Here is a 20947-nt window from a genome sequence, read left to right on the forward strand (position 1 = left end):
TGACCTAAAAAAATAAAAACAACTATCCAAATTTAAATGGAAACAAAAATAAATAAAAAGACAAAATGAGCAGAAAAAAAGGAACAAAAGAGCTAAGGAAGGCAAAAGTGACAAAAAAGGAAAAATGAGGAAAAAAATAAAGAAAAGAAAAACAAAAAAGAAAATGTAGCACCAAACAGAAATGTTTTCTTTTATTCTTCTTTTTTCATTTTGTGTTTCTTTTTTAATGTTGGGTTAACTTTAAGTGTTTGAGATTTTTTTCTTTTTTTTTCTTTTGTGTTTGTTTATGTACTTGCTTTTTATTATTCCTTATATGTTTTTCCCTTTCTATTTAACATTTTTTTCTTGTTTTCAGTTCTTTTTTTCTGTTTGTTGTGTTTTTTTTCTATGTTTTTGCATTTCCATGTATTTGTTTACATTCACTTTATTGTTTTTGTATTCTCTGTTTAATTTTTATTTTATTCTATTTTTATTTTGCAATTTTCTTTTTCCATTTTTCATATGTTATTTAATTAAATATGTATGTATTTATTCATTTATTTTTTCATTTATTTATCTAGTGTCCTGTTTTTCACTTCAGGGCTTCCGTACTTTCATCCCAAAGCTTTGATTTCCCTCTTTTATTCAGGACGTTTTGCAACAGGTGCCTGTTTACGACGACCAGATCGACCCCCTGTGTTTCAAAGAATGCTGAGCAACAAAAATATTCACATGAATCCATTCGACAGCAATAAATTAGAGTTTCTAATTCACTCTGGATTAAAAAAGAAACCCACAAAAATCCACAATCTGGATTCTCAATCTCCTCCACCTCCAGCGCCTGCATGGTAACTCCGCTAACATGGGAAATTACATTACAGCTAATCCATGTGCCTGACCCATAGTGCCAGTCCTGTGGTATGAGGGGGTGGCACAGATTTCTCCCCCCGAGCAATTCTCTTTTTACATCAAGCATGTGATTGAAAACGATAGCAAACCGAGGCACGCATTCCACGCCGCTCTACACGATGTTACTGGCACCAAATCAGACACAGGAAGTTAAAGGTAAACGCAGGATACGAACGCTCGTCTTAAAGAAGAGCCAAGACGACAAGTTTTCACGTTTTTAAACAGACGCAGGAAAAGGTTTTTATGGCGTGATGACTGAAACAAAAAAGGAGAATCGTTTGATAAAAATCTGGAAAGGTGAAAGGACACACACACTAACACACACACGCACACAAATTAAGATCTGACAGTGGCAGGGAGGGCACGGCTGCCATATGGCTCAACATGTCTCACGCCTGGAAGCTGCTGATGTCACAGGCTGCTCAAATAGCCATTAGTCCAAATTACACAAACAATGGAAGCAAGAGGAGTCAGCAACTTTCCCAACAGCTGCTGGGCCGAACCCCCACAATGAGGAGTAAACAGAGCAGGAGGAACGGGCAAGAGGAGTTTGTGTAAGTGAGAAATCCCAAAAGCCAGTGGACAGAATGGGTTGGCTATGCCCCGGAGCTATGACCATCCAGGGATTTGTCCCATCGGAAATAATCGGCACTCATGAAATCAGACTCTGCACTTTGTGCTCCTGTGAAGTTAAAGCGCTGCATTATTACAGCTGTGATTCAGTTATTTCCACGTGTATTTATGGGCTAAAATGAAAATTAATAACCTTTTTAATGCAGCGTGTGGCACTGATTTCAGGGTGAGGAGGGAGAATATCAAACTGAGACCTGCTGGGATCTGACTCGTCGTTTCAGGCTCCATCTTTTAGTTTAATCAGCAGCAAGATGGGACCGGTTAGTGAACACACTGTGGGGTCAATTTTCTGACACTTTCTCATGGATAAACAAAACAAAAATGACAGTTTGCTTCAACAAAGCCCAAAGGACAGTGAGTTTTAAGTCGTAGGCCAGCAGAGGAGAGGATGACAGCAGAAAATGACCATGAAGATTTATTTATTTATTTATTTATTTATTTATTTATTTATTTATTTATTTATTTATTTATTTATTTATTCATTTGTTCCATACATGAAAACTGACAACTAAATCCATACACAGGTGCACATTACACCCTAAACAAACACATTCATGATAGGAAAGGAGCAGCGTGAAGAGAAATGTCTCTTATATTTGTCTGCCCCTACTTTAACAACTTTTAAAAAAAAAGAACAGATGGTCTGACATCACATACAGTTGATTTTCAACAGCCTATATTAACCTGTCATTGATTTTAACAACAAAACAAACAAAACAAAAACAAATAAATAGCCTACAATAAAATAAAGAACCCCCCAAAAAATTCAAATTTAAGTCACGGAGTCATGGAGTGAGCTCGCAATAAGCTAACAGCAAAACCATGTTCAGAGCATTGACTGTGTGCACAGCAGTTTCAACCATATACCACAATGTAAAATTTAAAGACGATAGACTGGATAAAACAGACGTAGTCTCTGTGATGTCGGCCGTCTGTTCCTGATACTGTGAAATGAAGCCGGTTCGCAGACACAGCCACATAAGAGACGTTGGCTGTGTCTGAAATGGCATACTAACATACTACATACTACATGGTCGTTGTGTATATACTGTATACTACATACTATAAGTATGATTAGAGTGCCAACCGTTTACACCGTAGTATACTACTCAGTTTCCCATGATGCATTTCAAAACCTCCAACGACAAAAATTGGAAGCTACATAAGTCTATGGAAGCACACCAGGCTATCAAATATCTCTGTTGATTCTCCACATTTGAAAGTTTTAAGAACATTTTAGGCGAGAAAGTCATCACGTAGAAAACCAAAATGTGGTCATTTGGGCCACAAAACGCACGGATACAAATTTAATTTCCACATTTCGGACATTCTGTTAAGAGCGCCAATATGCTATCGAAGAAACTTCAGGTTGGCTCCAAAACAAGAGCCCAATTTACAAAAGCGTTTGTTAGGAATGTAAGGCTAGATGGATCCTCTTCTTTCGTTTCTTCTTTTGGGGTTTCTTTTGTTTTCTCATTTATTTTGGACTGGTTTTCACGATGGAAATAAAGTGGGTTAAGCTGTGGTGGCATAACTGTGTTTTCTGATGGACTTGAATGCATCATGTTTGAGGTGCGCCAGAATAGGACGCCTGTCTCCTTTTTGTAAGACGTCATGAGCCATTAGGTGAAATGGGCTGCGGCTGGGAGGATTTTGAAGACGCCGACGGACAGACGCCTGTGGATGCAACACAGCTGCCAATCGAGATAAAACCAGCATTTCTTTTCCTTTTGTTGAACCCCAACCAATATACAAAAACTGAACTGAGAAAGAAGCCGACTGGGTCGTTGTCACAGTTACGACTGAGTCCGCCATTCGACTCGACGCCGACCGGAGCAATCCTCGCCAGGTGCCCGGCTGAAGGACGTGTGGGTGAGCTTATCCCGCTTCGGTTGTTTCTGCGTGAAAACCAGTTCTTTCTCTAGCTGTCTCACATCACTTGTACACTTCAGGTTAGGGGTTAGCTACATGTTTTTTTCCTGTTATGTTCTGGACCCGGATGGGCTAATCCGTAACACGTTAAAGAACTTAAAGGAGATAATAAAAGATGCTTTTATTTTGAAAACGGAAAATTTGCTAGTGGCTGATTTTTAGCTAACACCGGTGTCAAGACGAATTCATCTCTCTTCAAAAAATTAAAAAATGTTTACTGCTCGCAGACACCGAAGACGATCCGTCCGTCGCCTCAGGCACTTTATTTCTACGTACTTGCTTCTCGGGGCTCGCAATGCATTATGGGGCGTGTCAGTGCGACTAGTATGCCCACCTCCCATACTTACAATTTTTACCGATATAGTATACTATTTTTGACGTCACACTTAGTATGAGTAGTACGTTAGTATGCCATTTCGGACACAGCCATTGGCTTTGACCTTCTTCTCTAACAGCTATAGGGCGCCAGTCAGTCACCTGAGCTGAGCTGTGTCTCTGATTGGACAATCAAATGCTCCTCATATCTTCTAAACCAGCTGACTGTGATTGTGTGACCTCCAGTGTTGGGAATAACGGCGTCATTACCGTTACCAGCAGTGAAATGAGATGTGTTACCATATATCCGACCTGTATCCGTAGTGACGAGAACAATCATGTCGACACATCTTTGACAAAGAGTGGATGCTTAAAGGAGCTGTAGGGAGTTTGAAAGTGATCTTGAAAAAGTCTCCCTTCTCAGTGGCGCAAAAAGTGGGTATGCACTGTATGCGATGCATAGGGGCGCTGAGCTAGAGGGGGCGCCAAAGCGATAGGGAATAATTATTTTGAGTCTGCATCTTCTGTATTTGACAGCTGTTTGTGTAAAAGATTCAATCGAAAACAGAGGCACAGAGCTATAGAGATAGTAAGAATAAGAGAGATAAGAAGTATAGAGATCTCTATAGCTCTGCAGAGGCACGTCAGCACATCACTGGTTAGCACATGTGTGTGTGGGGGACAGGACAGGCGTAAGTGTTTTCCTTTCATAGGCAGTCAAAGATGGACAGACAGAGAAATGTGTGTGTTACGGTGAACAGCTGTTTGATCAGCTGATGCACGTACCCACAAATGTGCCCTGTGACGTTGGGCAGCGGGCCAAACCCCATTCAAAAACTAGTGTGTTTTTATTATTAACACTTTGTAGACCACATCTCCGTCCGTCTACACCGAGGTGACCACAATATATATATTTGAGATAATTCAGCACTAGTTCGGCCTGTCAAATCATCTGAACAAAGCCAGTTTATTTACTCATCAGCTGGCCAGGCATGCGTCACGATGATCCGTCTACTCAAGGACCTCGAGTCACGGGACACGTGCTTTGTTTTCAGCTCATACTAATGTTAATAAACCCATTCCACAGAAAATACGTTACAGAGAGCAGGGCAAACATGTCCAAGAGATAAAAACAGAATACACAGGAATCCAGCTAGCCTTTGGTGTAAACAGTTGATTTTTTTTTTTAAATATACAATTTTTGTTTGGAAAATGCTGATTTCACATCATAAATAATAATTAAAATAAAACATCTTGTGTGACTTGAAGCCTAAAAAAAAGTATATATGAATATAAAAATGTAAAAAAAAAAAACATTCAAATGGACTTCACACACACACACACACACATACATATACATGTATATATATATATATATATATATATATATATATATATATATATATATATATATATATACATAAATATATATAAATTTAATTAATTATTATTATTTTTATTTATTTATTTATTTATTGGGGGGGGGGGGGCTCTCATGTGTCTGCATACCCCCCAGAAAGTACGTAGCTGCGCTCCTGTCCCTTCTAGATATCTGCCTGATCCTAATCCACACTTTAAAATGAGATTATCAGCACCAATATTGCTGATTACAGATCATTTTGATTTGATACCTCTTAGCTTACAGTTCAGGTCATCCAGGACCAGATCGATCTATGGCACGTCTAGGTCTCTGAAGCCACGTTTCGGTTCAGTACAGTTTGGCTCGGTTTGGTACAGTTAAGCCTGATCCTGTTTGTGTTTCCACAGCAAACTGTGCCCTCTCGTGGTAGGCGGCGTGTAAGCCTGATGTTTAACGCCGCAGCTGTTAAACAATAGCGTGACGCCGTAGCAGCGCAACACACCCGCTAATAAATCCAACAAAGAAGAAAAACGCGACACAGTAAACAAAGAGCACAGATGAAGACATGCAGCATTTCGTCCTCTCTGTGATCGTCATGTAGCTCTTTGATACAAAGAACAATCAAGCTTCGTTTCAGAGAAGTCTGTGTGTCGCCAGGAGAAATGCAGCTGCTGTCACACAGGAAGTGACGATTCTTTTAACCAATCAATGGTCTGCAGTGTTGAAGCTCCACCTTCAGAGAGCGGATTGGTTCAGTCTGGCACCCATACCAAAGGGTCCCAAAAAGTGGGACGGCTCGTCTCGATTATTTGATGATCTGTCCCAGGATAAAAAAGTGGAAACAGCACAAAATGTGCGCCGTACCGAGACGAACCTGCTGTTAATGATTTCTGTGATTGATTTTGTAGTGATGGTGGACACTGGAGCCTAACTGTCAGACAGAAAAAAGGACAGAAGAGCAGAAGAAAGAGAAAAAGGAGAGAGATAGAGCACGAGCTAAAGGCTAATTAGCCTTTTACTTAAACTTCACTAAAGTTACACATTACAGACACGTCTTAGAGCACTGGGCTGCCGATAGCACTACACGTAGGAAGTTGCTACAACGTTTGCTTGACATCACGTTTCAAACCGTAGCGCTACATCACTACACTGATAAATACTTTACCTCAGCACGTTGTATCCAGTAAAAACTTGACTTGAACAAAGCAATTTGTTTTGATCCGATCTCCATTTAATTCCAAAACAAACACACACCTCACTAAAAGTGATTTACAACAGTGTGCAAGGACTCCGGGCCACAAGGTGGCGAGGGAGTGCAATCAAAACAGATCCTCCTCATAGCATCTTTAAGCAATCTTTTCATCAACAAATATCACACAGCTACATGTGTGTGTCTGTGTAACCTCAGTCAGAGAGGATCTCACGCAGCGTCTTTGGATCAAACCAACTCCAGGGAGAGGGGGGGGGTGCTTTTAGAGGTTTGAATGTGAGGCACAAGTAGACCACTTGTTTTGACTTGAAAAAATATCAGAGATGACAGGAGCAGAGTTAAAAATAAGGAGTTAATCTGGAGAAAGTTGGAAGTGGAGAAAGACACGGGGGTTAAAAAGTGGGAGAATCCCTCCTAAACCAGGAGAGTTGGCAGGTCTGTCTGACCTGGATCGCTCAGTCAGACCAAAGACAGTCTGTGGGTTAAAACCAGTGTTTTCAGGATGGGAATAAACAGACACCACTTCAACGTCAGAGGTGGAAAGTCAAGAACAGACGTGTGAACATTATGTCCCAGAGCAAAACCTGCTTAAAAACTGAATTATTTAATAAAAATAAAGGTTTTCAAAATAATTACTTCCCAGGTAACTAATTACATTAATAATAAGTAATTCAGACACTAAACCAGTTACTTTTTGGGGAAAGTGATGAGTAATTTATTCACTTTTCAAAGTAATTTGCCCAACACTGGTGACCTCTCCCTCTGCACAGTCGGTGTGTTGGAGTACGGTCATCAGACAGTTTATATTTGCACAGTCTGATTTTGATACTAGTTATCATCGACCCTGTGATCATGACAGGTTTGATTGGGTTCGTGTGGACGTGTTACTGTAAGGGCAGCTGTGGCTCAGTGGTCAAGTCTGTCTCCATTTAATACGGGGGTCGGAGGTCCAACCCAAGCTCCCAGAGTCAGCTGTCCTTGGGCAAGACACTGAATCCCAAAGTACTCTACGTTTATGACACTTAATCTCTGCTATAAACTTATTTATTATGGATAAGTGGCAGATTTACTGTGTGTCCGTGGTGGAAATGTGGTACCAGGGGCGTCACTCCTGCTAATACAACAGTTTGCCACCTGTGGCTCTTTGACTCCTGTGCCGTGGCTCCTTGTAGCTTAAAAAGTATGATTGAAATAAAGAATTTTATTTTTCTTACAGAGGGTATTGATGGTTAAAGACACTGACACTAAATAAAAACATGATTTAACATTTTGTTGAGCTAAATATTCATCACAACATCAACAGCCCACCAACTTTCCATGCAGCTGTGTCTAACCTCAAGTTTTACAGCCCTGGGAAGATAACTACATCTACAAAAAGACTCATCTGGAAGAAAATACTGATTTTAATTCTGTGTGGATGAAATCATATAACGAACAATGTGTTGGCTTGATAAACAGGCTTGATATGTGGCAAAGCATGAGCAAACTACAAAAAATGATGAGTTCAGTGATGTAATGTCATCGAAACCAGGTGCTCTTACAAAAATATTAATTTTCTACAAATTTATCAAATTTCTTTTTTTTTTAAATTTTTTAAATTTGAAAAATGCTAAAAAAAAATTCCATTATATTTAAAAAAATGTCTGAAATTTGTACATTTTTTAATTAAGGAAACAATTGAGACTTTTTGAATTTTTTTTTTTTTTTACCTTTTTTTGGAGCTTTCCTACTATTCAAAATTAAAAAAAAAATCAAATATTTTTTAAATTTCATTTTTTTAAATGTTGCAAATTTTTGAGATTTTAAAACAATTTCAGTCTGTTTTTTTTTTTTTCAAATTTTGGATTTTTTTTTAATTCCATTATTTTAGTTTCAATCTATAGACATTTTGTCCATAAATTTAAGGTCTTTGGGATTTAAAAAAAAAAAAAAAATTGTATCAATTTTTTCAAGGTGCAAATTTTTTGAACATTTTTTTTATAATTTGTGCAAACTTTTAAACTTAAAAAAAAAAAAAAAAAAAAAAAAAATCAGCAAATTATTAGAATTTGAAAAAAAATCGATGTCTTCACGTGCAATTTTCAGTACCAAAAAAAAAACTTCTCATTTAGAAAATTAGTAACTAGGTTTATACTTTGTTTAGAATTTTAGACTTTATTGCGAATATGACGTAGATTAGGTGGCTCTGGACTAACTTTAAACAGGTGAGCTGAGGAAAAACTGCTCCTCTGAAAGTAAAGGCTGCAGACCCCTGGTCAAACTCAACCCTGGTCAGCTTATCTAAGAAGAATCTCTGGATGTGTATCTGGTTCAAAGTTCTGCAGAATCACGTTGTAAAATCTATGATAGGGGATAAAGCTGAAATGTACTGTTGCCACTTCAAATGACACATGGCGCAGGGCGGCTTAGCCGTCAAGACCACTACCTGTCATCAGCCTTGTAGATCTACTTACTTTGTTGACAAGAGGAGTCAGACGTTTCTATCAGTTACCGCTGATAAGGATCATTTCCCTCCACACATGGTATACCAAACACACCTGCTGGTAAAAAAAGGTTGGTGGCTGCAGACCTCAGCATGTGGGATAATTTATACGTCGTCCACGTGGTTCGTCTCTGAATGTGCAAACGACTGCCTCAGGCCTGTTTTCCCTTCAGAAACAGAAAATCAGATCCCAATGGGTGAAAAAGTGATACCAGCCTGCTCTATTACTGGGCTAACTTTATCTTACGACACTTTAAATCACCCAGCTTCATTACCTGCCACTTGGCGCCAAAAATAGGGAGGGGCTTCTAGAAAACAGAGTCTGAGGAGTACATTTTTCACGTTTCCCTAAGACCTCTGACCCCAGATGGATAAATCTGAAACTGTGAGACCAGCTTATTCTAGGAACTACATATGTTGCTTTACGAGACAAGCATAAAGCAACAAATCAAAGCTGAGGTGTATCAGCTCCAAAATACAAAACGACGGGTCCTCAGACACATTCTCAGCTCAAAGCTTCGTCCTGGATCCTCCGTGTTTTTTGTACCCCGGCTCTCTTATCCAACGGGCAAAGCTAAATGCCTTCAGGGTGAGCGCACATGCCACAATCTACCGCGGCCTCAGCTGTTGGCATCAGCCTTCCAGAGGGGAGCAGAGGGGCTGTGAGGGACTTAAAGCAGCGGGTGAGTTCCTGGGTCCCTGCTCAGCCCTGCTCCCCCAGCACTAAACCCTGGGAGCAGCCTGCTTTCAGTGGGTTCTGCTTATTTACAGCCGGGCCGTAAATCCTCTGTGACCTTGTGCTGACGGTGGATGGAGCTGAAATCTCGGTCTGGGTGACGTGGATAAATATCCTGAAGACCACCTGCTGAGTATCCTGTTGGCCCCGCTCTGTTCAGTCGTTACCTGAAGAGACAAATACCCCAAAACTCCTGAAGGTGTGCTGCAGTATTTGGTACTATTGGATCCTTTGAGCCTAGCAAGTTCAGACGCTTCAGACTTGGGACTTCACGGGCACCAGCCTTAGCTTTCAGAGCACACCAGTGACCTTCTCTACGTCAGCTTTTCCTTCCTTTGGACATTTCTGGAAGGTACTGACCACTCCAGACCAGTAGTGACCCACACTAGCTGCAATTTTGGAGATGGTTTGACCCAATCCACCCTTGTCAAACATGCTCGCTTTCCTTTTTACAGCATTAATTTTGAAGATATGGACCAGGGGTCTGCAACCTTTACTTTCATAGGAGCCGTTTTGCATCACCTCAGCTGGATCAAAGTCAATCAGGAGCCACAAAATCTATATCAACACAACAAAGACAAAAAATGAATAAAAATTCTAAACATAGTTACAAACTAGCCAATAATTATCTGAACAAGATTTTAGTGTGTTTTTAAAATTGTACATGTGATGTTTTATTTTTTTATTTCTAATAAAATATTGAAAAAAAAGTGGATATCGTATAATTTATAAACCTGCAAATTTTATGAAATTTCAAAGAGTTGCAAAAAAAAAAAAAAAGAAAGAAAGAAATTTCAAAAATTAGCAATTAAAAAAAAATGTAGCTTGGAAAATTTGAAAAAAAAAAAAAAATCACCAACGTGCAAAAATAATGACTAAAAATTTGGATAGAAAAATTTAATACATTTTAAAAAAAAATTGTAATTTTTTTTTTTTTAATTGGCAGAATTATTTTCTTTAAGAATGGGATTTGAATAATTTGCAAAACTTTGCAAAAAAAAATGGAATCAGCAAAAGTTTCAAGAAATTGGAAAACCTTGATTGCTTCTCAGTATTAAAATATAAAAAATATCAAACAAAATTGTGACGTTATAAGTTTCATTAATCTGCAAATTTTATTAAATTTTAAAAAGGTGTAATTTTTTTTTAAAAGAATGAAATTTTAAAAAATGAGCATTTTTTTTTATTAAATACAGAAAATTTGCAAAAAAAAAAACACCACCTTGTAAAAAAATTTATGATTTGAAAAATTTTCTTAATTTGAAAAAAAAATGAATGAGAAGAAAGACGACTTAGGAGAGCATCTCTGAACACACAACACGTCCAACCTTGAGGCAGATGGGCTACAGCAGCAGAAGACCACACCGGGTGACCCTCCTGTCAGCTAAGAACAGGAAACTGAGGCTACAATTCACACAGCAACACCAAAACTGGACAATAGAAGATTGGAGAAACGTTGCGTGAAATGAAGCCACAGTTTTCCTTAATCCTGTTAATTCCCATGTTTTCTGTGCCAGCCACAGATTGGAAAATCTTGCAGGGCAGCAGAATCAGTGGGTACAGTATCATGAGTGAAACACGGAGAAACAGCTGAACGCCTTCCTCATCTGTTTGTATGTTCACGTATCGAGCCACCCATGACTTCCAGACAGTAATTACGCCATGAAATGAATATCACAGCTTCTTATTTTACTATTTCTGAGCCAACATTTGTTCTACACGGCATTAGTCGACCACCCTTGAGTCACATTACAGCTTCATTTATAGCATGCCCAGAACAAAACCTGAAACTGTGATGATTTCAGGATTAACTGCTGTATCTGACTAAAGCCTGTCTCAAGTTATCTGCAAATCTCATCTGTAAATATAAACAGATGGAAATATTTGACAACACTCTTTTCTCATTGTGATGTTTCGTTTGTGATACAGCGTACAAAGACTTTAAGGCCCCTTAAACTCCGACTACTGCCATTGTTCCAGACTGTTAGACCTGCTAAGTCGACCAACTCAACGCCTGTAAACCGCTCTCCACGAGGACGGGATGCTTCATACTGAGCGATGGGGACCAGAGTATCTGTCAAATCTTCCTCAGCGGTGACTTTTTGACGTGTTGTGATTAATTGTGAAAACTGTGGTTTGACAGTCTCATTAAAAAGAACATGGGGGAGCAGATTCACAAAGAAACAGAACTTTTGGAATAAACATTTTTCTTGCATAGGAGAGGTGTTTTTATTCTTAGAATTTTTTGGTAAATACTTCAAAGATGCAGCCGACAAAAGTTGTATTGTTTGTATTTTAGGGTTTCGTTGGTTAAGCCATGACTCCAGGACTCTATGAGGACTTTGGAGTGATTTTCATAGTCTCAATGTTTTTGTTTTTTCATTTGCCTGTTCAAAATCACCAGTTTTAAAATGAGGTAATCGACACCAAAATTGGCTACATTCCATTTGTCAGTATCTGTGTAAGACCCGACCAACCCATTAAAGGGATAGTTCAGTTTTTTTGAAGTGGGGTTGTATGAGCTCTATGTGACCACTAAGGACATTAGATACAGTAGAAAGTTGTCTCCTCTCCCTCAGTAAGACACAAACTTTAATCGATGGTGACGAGGAAATAGACGCTAACAGGGACAGACGGTACCAAATTCAAAGGCTATTTTCTCTGCCTACAAGAACTAAAATCAAAAAGTAATACCACAGTTTAAGAGTACGATACATAAAATATTTTTTAAGTGCATTAAGTCTTCGGAAATATAAACATTTATCTGGACTTAACTAACTGGTCATGTGTCCTTCCGCGCAGCGCTAGTGCGCCCCGTCCCCCCTCCTCCGTTCAGCTGTAGGGAATGTAAACAAGCTATGCTTCGAGCGCTGGTTTTAGCCTCGTGTAAGTTTGATCAAGTATCGTAATTCTTTTGTTTGTACTCTAAGGATTGTGAGGCAGCGTAGGAAATTCAAAATGAGTGACTATGACAGCGACGATGAAGTTTCATTCACTTTGGAACCAAAAGGATACCTGTATGAACCGGAGCACACAGAAGAAGAGCTGCTACAGATGGAGACTGAAAGGAATACAGAGGAAACATCCACGGACACTGGACATCAAGACAGAGTCTGAAACACTCAGTGGTGTTAATGTCTGAGCTGTGACTCAATGCCCACGGATGCTGAGTGTTACTGCTGTCACGAGTGGAACTTGGTTACAGACACTCTTCAGGATTTGTCTGAGGACACTGCTGGCTCTCAAGCCGTCTGTATAACTCATCACACAGATTTCCCTGCTCGTAACAGCAACAACAACAACAACAGTCGTGGCAGCAGTAACACTCAGCATCAGCATTTCCTCTGTATTCCTTTCAGTCTCCATCTGTAGCAGCTCTTCTTCTGTGTGCTCCGGTTCATACAGGTATCCTTTTGGTTCCAAAGCGAATGAAACTTCATCGTCGCTGTCATAGTCACTCATTTTGAATTTCCTACACTGCCTCACAATCCTTAGAGTACAAACAAAAGAATTACGATACTTGATCAAACTTACACGAGGCTAAAACCAGCGCTCGAAGCAAAGCTTGTTTACATTCCCTACAGCTGAAAGGAGGAGGGGGGACGGAGCGCACTAGCTGCACGTAAGGACACATGAGTTAGTTAGGTCCAGATAAATGTTTATAAATGTCAAAATTGGTGAAGCTCTCTGAACTCTGTGATTTAACAGAGCTGAAAACAGACGCGGATGTCTCCGTCTTTCTGCTGGACAGGTTAGCAAGATTAGCTTTGTGCTGCTTCAGATAACAGTAGCAGCCATCAGGCTTTCATCTTATTGTCTAATCTGCCAAAATGTGCTGTTGTTGTGATGTTATCGATTATAGCAGTCGAGTTGTGGCGACTGTTGTCTGATGAGTCAGGGTTATCAAAGAACCAGGAAACCCAAACAACAGCAGCGAGCTAACGATAGAAATAGCTTTAAAACAGCTGGAGCCGGCGAGTGTTGCAGCTAAATCTCCTGAGGACAGCGTCTTCCCACTCCGTCGTACGTCTGCGGGTCAGGTCTCTTTCAAAGGCTCAACAACCTGGGCCTTTCTGTTGGAGCATCGCACGTCTGTGATCAGAAAATATTTATATATCTTTTGCTACAATACTATTAAAACTCGTCACACTACTACGACTTTCAAAGCATTAAATACGGCTTTACGTATTATAGCGAACTGACTCTTGAGCGTTCGCTGGTTCGGCCTCTGCCATGTTGGTCAGCTACGCAGTTTCTACGGTCGTTTCCATGACGATGCACGTCCATCATCTATCGGGCGTGGAGCCAGGGGTGGGGTATGAACTTAGACGCGGGTCTAAATTTGTTTATCAACAACCTCTCCACTCGTTTCCTCCCAGACCGCTGACCACACCTTTAATGAAAAGCTGGAAACACTGGCCAAAAGTCTCTTTGATGACTCTGTGCCGGTTTGCAAATTTTTCTCTGCTTTGCATCTTGGGAAAAAAAAGATCTAGATACCAGAAAAAATGGCATTTCTCAGTCATAGTTTCACACAGAGATGTTGGTGTAGCAGCTCTAACTCTACGTCTAGGGATGGATGGGACTACTTCCTGTTCATGTCAGCAAACCGTTCATTAATGCTGATTTCCGTTATAACACAGGACTCATCTTAGACCGCTATAGAAACGCCAACAGGTCCAGTCCGTCCAGCAGGACTCTGAAACCTCTGCCTGGTGCCATACAACTGTCAGCTGTTTAACATCAAGCCAAACCACAGTTGCTGCCAAATGTCAACACAGCAATGAACACCTGCTTAAGTTGGTGGTGGACTTCAGGGGGTGACACAATAAATATACAATTTCCTAAAAGCACAAGGAGGAAAAAATCTTCCTGCACACCGACGACAAGGCACAAGAAATCTCCTGCTCCTGTCGTTAAAACCACAAAAGATACGAAACAAGTTTTCTCTTTGAGTATCTGCTGCTAACTGCATTTCTTCTTAAATTCAGTGATCACGAAACAAGACGATAAGCTAACACAACATCTCCAAAGACTGTTTTCACTGGTTTCCAATAAAAGGGAACTCTTCTCCCCCGTAAAGTGTCAGAGACCCAATAAAAGCACATTTGGTGCCCTGGCTGAGATTTACGGCCCTTCCTGAGGCATTTTCACACGTCAGTGTGCTGCTAAAGAGCCACAGCCACTGAGCTGAGCTGCAGAGAAGTTTAGTGAAAACTTTCCCTTCTTTGACGTGTCAGCAGAGTGATATAGAGCCGGCAGGTGGGAGACGGCAGAGAGACCAGGGGCGTCCAACAGGAGCAGGACGGGGGTGAGTACGCAGGGGGAAACGATGAGCATTCGAAGCATGCGTCACTAATCAGACGACAAATCTTTAGAGGGACAATTCATCACAAAGTGCTCGTGACCAAACTGAAATCAAATCAAGAAAACCTCCGATGGCATCGTCATCATCCATCAGGACAAACCCTCTGACTCCCTGCTCCTGGTTTACTCCTGTTAATCAAACACAGAGTCATCTGAGACAGAAAAAGTTAACTCCTGGAAATGTCCAGACTTTATCTGAGTGAATGCAAACAGCTACTTTTCTAATCCTGACTTATCTGGATTTTTAAAACTCCTGCTCATCTCATGTGTGAAGATTTCTAAAATAAAAACACTAAATCTGATGGGAAACTAGATTCCTCAAAGGTGACAGTGCAGATTCTCAAGACTCACCCAAATCTCTCATGCTCATGCTAAAATCTCTCTTAATGAATCTACAGAACGTAAAACACAGAACAAGACTAGAGCTTGTGGAAGGAAACCATAGACGAGGACACTTCAGTCCAAAATAAGTAAACAAATGAAAACACTACTGCATGTTTTGATTTGGTAAAGAGCACCATGATGCTCCACAGCACTACTGGCAAAATATTCAGCCGACAGCTGAAACCAGAGTGGAGTTTTTATTTGATAACACTGTTTCAAAATGTTAAATTAAAGTATCTCAGTTTGAATTTCCTTTAAATGTGCATATTTTTTATTTATTATTTCATACTTGTATGACAGAGAGGAAGTTATACACTGCCAAAGTTTGGAGCCTAAATCTGGGACAACTCTAAATTTGGTGATAATGTCTTAAAATTAGTCAAAATATCTCTGCATGCAGCTGGGTTATTTTACTTGATGGGAAATCCTGCAATACACAAGAGGTACCCTCCACAAAGGAAAAAAAAATGCAATTTTTTAAATATTAAATTGAAGAATATATATATATATATATATATATATATATATATATATATATATATATATATATATATATATATATATATATATATATATATATATATATATATATATTTATATATATTTATATATAATACTGTAGCTTTGTTTTTTTTACATCTTCTCCTTTGTTGGAGGGTGTTTACTTTCCTGATCGTATGTGTTTAACACATCAAGAAGTGTAAACCAACTCTTGGGAACTTGCAAGGTTTGATTTGCTTGTGAATGGTAGCTACTCTGTGTAAGAGTTTGTTGATTTACATTGATGTGCTTCAGTAAGTAGGGACAGGCTGATATAAGCTTAAGCTTCCTCCTGTCCCTTCTCAAACATTGTAGGTATGGTCAAATCTTCATGTATTCATACTGCCATTTATTTAAGTGCAATCTGGAATTGTTTAAGATCAATAAAGAAAGAAAGAACATATATATATATATATATATGTAAAGATATAGATATATATAGATATAGATGTATAGGCAGCTTGTCCTAGTAGAGTTGAGAACAAATAAATGATATAAAGAAAGAAAGAAAGAAAGTCAATCAACGTGCAGACTCGTGTGACTAGTGCTTTGTTCCAAAAGATTATATATTGTGAGTAGGGCTGCAGCTATCCAATATTTTAGTATTCGAGTATTCTACTGAAAATCCCATCGATTAATCGAGTAATCGGATAAAACACATTTTTGTTTAGTTAAAGAGCAGTTATTTTTCAAATGAAATTTTTCTCTTTAAGAAATAGAATTTTCTGATACAGCATGTCAGTAAGAGCACTTGCTTTGGTAGCTCCAAAATCTGTAAACACACTTTGACACATTTTTTTGTGCCTTGTTCATCTCATCAAATGTTGCGGACCCAAATATCACCCGTTTGGTAGAATGACCCGTTAGTCTCCAAACTCCAGAAAAGAAGCTAGATTTGTTGCTAGTTGCTATTTTGTATAAGAGGTAGCTTGAGGGGTCTGAAAACTCTTAATATGGCCTCAGCTCTATTTGAAATACCACTCTTTGATCTTTTTAAAAATTAAACGATTCCTCGAGGCGGAGAAAATTACTCGAGTAATTTTTGTAATCGAGTACCTCGAATCATTTGAGGAATTGTTTCAGCTCTAATTTGATAGAAAGACCCACCTCGTCTCCACTTTTTTTTCTTTATGACTTTAATTTGTTTCTCAGTGTTGGAGATAAACATGAAGCTGGTGAAGTCACTCAGCTCATTCTTCAGTTCGTGCTCCACCAGACATGAGACATCTTTCATATTAAAACACAGGTTTCAAAAAATAGATAAAGTTTTGTAACCAGTGCCTGTAAAACCGTACATTCAGCTGTGCAGCTCTCTATCATTGGTGGTGGTTTGACTCGATGTTGATGAGACTTCTAGAGAAAGAACCAGTTTGGCTGTTTTTGTTTTTGTATTATTAATACATTTTAAAATCCTCTGACTAATTCAGAGAAAAATACATTTTTATTCTTGATTGAAGGTTATAAAGTAAACTCAAAGATTGACGAGCTCTGCTAAAGGTGCGCTCTCTCTTTGGTCCAGGAACTTTAAAGACATCTTTAAAACACGCTGAACCGTCCAACGTGTCTGAATCGGAGACTTTAAATCTGGTTGGCAATGAATCATTTGCAGTGTATATCATGAGACTTAAACATAGAAGCAGAGGACGCCTCCTCCTCCTCCTCCTCCTCCTCCTCCTCCTCCAACAGCATGTGCTGCCCACCCGTCCACCTTTCCCAAATTAAGTATAAGAAGCCGTGAGCCGGTGTCAGAGGAAACCTCTCACTTTGAGGAGCATGTGTGAAAAAACAGGTTCCTGAGAATATCCCTGAATCTGAAGAGTCAAAGCGTAACCGTGATATGAAAAACTGTCAAGAACTGATTTTTTACATGTCCTCCGTTAAAATCCAGCATTTGTCCAGACGTAAACTCTTCATGTTTGTTGTTCTTTCTGAAAGTGTGACAGACTTTTCTGCTGTCGTCTCATTAATGTATGAACCACATCAGGACGCCGTACCACGTACGGACCTGCTCGTGTGTCAGAGGACATCAGACGAGGGTGTTAAGTAAACCTGACAGAGAGATGAAGAGAGCGAAGAAGGAAAGAAACTCATGACTTTAAAAGGAGTAGGAAACAGCTTTTACAAACATTTAATACTAACAGAAAAATTAAAAGTAGTTTGACTGATCGTTGAGGTTTATTTTCCAGTTTCTGGTCTGATTAATGAAATTTAACTGTAGTGTTTCCTTCTCCTTTGGCTGCTTCCTTCCTTCCTTCCTAATCTTCCTATATTTCACCCGTCCTATCTTCACGACCAATTGGAGTTTGAATCATGTAAAATTTAGCTGAATAAACTTCTCTGAGTGTCTTTCCCTAAAGAAAATCCAACAAGTTGCTTCTCATCGCTCTGATTTTGGTTTATGAAGCTCGAATCTTGAAAGGAACACCAGGATTAAAAACTTTACAGGAGCTTAAAACAATTTCTAAACAACTTCATACTCTTTTTTTTTTTGTTTGTATCCGATCCTTAATGTTGTTTAAGCTCATAAAAACCTCTTTTCCTTAAAGCTGCGTCACGTTAATCTGACCATTTCAGTCCCTAAATTAAAAACATGTTTTTGAATACTCAGGGACACAGCGTCAAAACCATTAACAGCACACACACACACATACTACCTGGTTCACACACACTCTTGTATAATTATTTTAACTATTATTTTAAGACTCTATAGAAAAAAAAATCAGTGAAAACCTGACCTAGCTCCACAAACTGTGTCATTAATCACGAGTCAATGACCCACTTTAAACCACCAGCTTCCACAGCTCATCACAGTGTGGCTTTAAACTGTTTTTAACTGTGACCATTTGCTTATTTTCACCTAAATTTACTGTATCATATGAAATCCAACAATAACCGAGACATAAAAAACAAACAAGTGTAGAAACTCATTCGTTCATCAGACTAACGGCTGAGGTCGGGCCCCGTGCTCTCGCAGCGAAAAACGAACTGAAACGAGTTGAACAGATGTTTGAATTAAGACTTTACATTTTCAATTCCTACTTCTAAAGGAGGAGAAGTTTGCTCAGCATTAATATCAAACTGTTTTTTAATATATTTCAAAGTGAGTTAACTGAGAAAAGAAGATCTGTTTAATTAAACTGTGGATTATTTATGATGACAGAAACGTGGATTAGGTTTAAATTATGGCACCATTCTTCCCAATGAGTTTGTTTTTTTTATTTTAAAAGAAAACTGAAGAAACTGATAAATTGTACAAAACATTGAACTACCAAAAACACAGAAATTCTTCTTTTTTTTCGGTCCATGTTAATGAATTATATGTTTTTTAAGACTTACAAATATACACGGTAGAAATTTTAAAGAAAAAAAAAATCATTTTTGTTTCTTTCTTAAGCTTTTATGACTTTTATTTAACACTTTAATTTTATCAAGAAAGAATTGATTTTTTTTTTCAAAATTAATTAATTAATTTTAACTAAAAATTATTTTTTAATTATTTTTAATGATTAATTTTTTTTTTTTTTAATTAAATTTATTTTATTCTATTTTTTTAGTTATTAAAATACTGTCATGGAATCAGCTATTCTCCATCTATTTATGCCTTAAAGAGGAATACACCACCAAGCTCATGTGCACAATTTTACACTTTTCCATCCAAAAATTATTTTTTGTTACATTTCTGAATAAAAAATTAAATAAAATAAGAAAAAGACTCAAAATATTGTTACTCTTTTTTTCTCCTTTTTCTCCCCTTACAGCTTTTAAAAAAATGCACATAAAAAAGTCTCCATACAAAAATTATTTTTTGTCACATTTCCGAATAAATAATGAAATAAGAAAAGACTGAAAAAAAAAATATTTTCTCTTTTTTTCCCCTTACAACTGTTAAAAAATGCACGTACAAAAGTCTACAAATCATAAAAATTAAATCAATTGAGGTTCCTTTTTTTCATATTTACACTTTAAGAGGAAGAAAAGTGATTGGTTTGAAAAGTTTAATTAATCATTATGTTATAAACGAGAACAGAAAGGCTGCATCTCTGAGCTTTTCAGACACTGATTCATCTACTTTCATAAATACTCATCATCATCACAGCTGTAGAGGAAATTGGTGTAATCATGGCCTCCATTAGCCCAATCCCCGTGGAGCAGATTGATTAATCGTTCAGCCACGTGAGCCCCGTCAGAAACCGCTCGGTCCTACCTTTGGAGGAGATCAGCCGTGCTCTCGGGGGGGAATCCAGCACTTTGTCCTTTCCCCAGCATTTTTGCATTGGCTGTTTTCACACTCTCAGCGCTGCTTGTCCGATCCCAGGCGTGCTGCATGGCAAAACAAACTCCCTAGCACCACCTGCAGCTTTAACACCTCCCTGAACACCCCCCTCAAAAATAACTACAACCGTCCGAAGACAGCCAATCCTGGCGAGTCCGCTGGGTTTGGGCTCTGCCAGCTGACACAGAGGCCCGAGGCGGGAAAAGACCAGGGGCTCTCCCTGTCCTCACACTGGTCTGTCTCTACAAACTACAGCACAGGAGACTCCAGGAGACTCCCCTTCTCCTGTGAGGAGCAGACACCAACCGAGCCTCCCCCAGAGGGAAGCAGGAGGCCGACTGAGGCAGGTTTAAAGAGAAAACTGGAGAGGAGGGCTCAGGGGAGAGCAGAAGGGGGGTGAGTTAAAAGAGACCAACTGGGAGTCCCGAGCGGGGACGGCTCCATGCGGCACAACAACAGGGACAAGAAAGTCCCTCCTGCCACCGCTGATTATCACCTCCACAGTCACACACAAACACACAGCCGCAGACACACGCACACTCACAGAGTCTGGCCAATGACGGGCTGCGCTGAGCTCCTGGGAATGCCATCCGTCACTCAGTGAGTGTCTGGATCAATTTAGCCGCTGAATCACTGGAGGCTACAGTGTCCAGCCCTGGGAACACAGTGTCAGATTATTCACATTTTCTGATGGGCTGACAGTTTGCGGTTTCACATCTGTGAGCCAAAAGGTGGGGCGTGTTTGGTGTCAGGTCGCCGCGAAGGGAAGACTAGTACTGACGGGGGAGCACATCAGCAGTCCTCAGGAGTTCATCAAACCACCAAGA

The 20947-nt window shown here is 39.2% G+C and overlaps 1 protein-coding gene across 1 annotated transcript in view; it reads right to left on the minus strand.

Moving 5' to 3' along the window:
* The window catches only part of rbm20 (RNA binding motif protein 20), a 63010-nt gene extending 42837 nt beyond the window's left edge, over positions 1-20173 (minus strand). Inside the window, exon 1 of the mRNA XM_074662908.1 lies at positions 20052-20173. Coding sequence (XP_074519009.1) covers positions 20052-20173 — 122 coding nt within the window. The remainder of the gene's footprint in view (positions 1-20051) is intronic.
* Positions 20174-20947: the final 774 nt, after the last annotated feature.

Source organism: Halichoeres trimaculatus, unplaced genomic scaffold (assembly GCF_033239565.1).
Source record: "Halichoeres trimaculatus isolate MK-OKI-2021-1 unplaced genomic scaffold, fHalTri1.1 fHalTri1_scaffold_2, whole genome shotgun sequence".
Classification (NCBI taxonomy): Eukaryota; Metazoa; Chordata; class Actinopteri; order Labriformes; family Labridae; genus Halichoeres; species Halichoeres trimaculatus.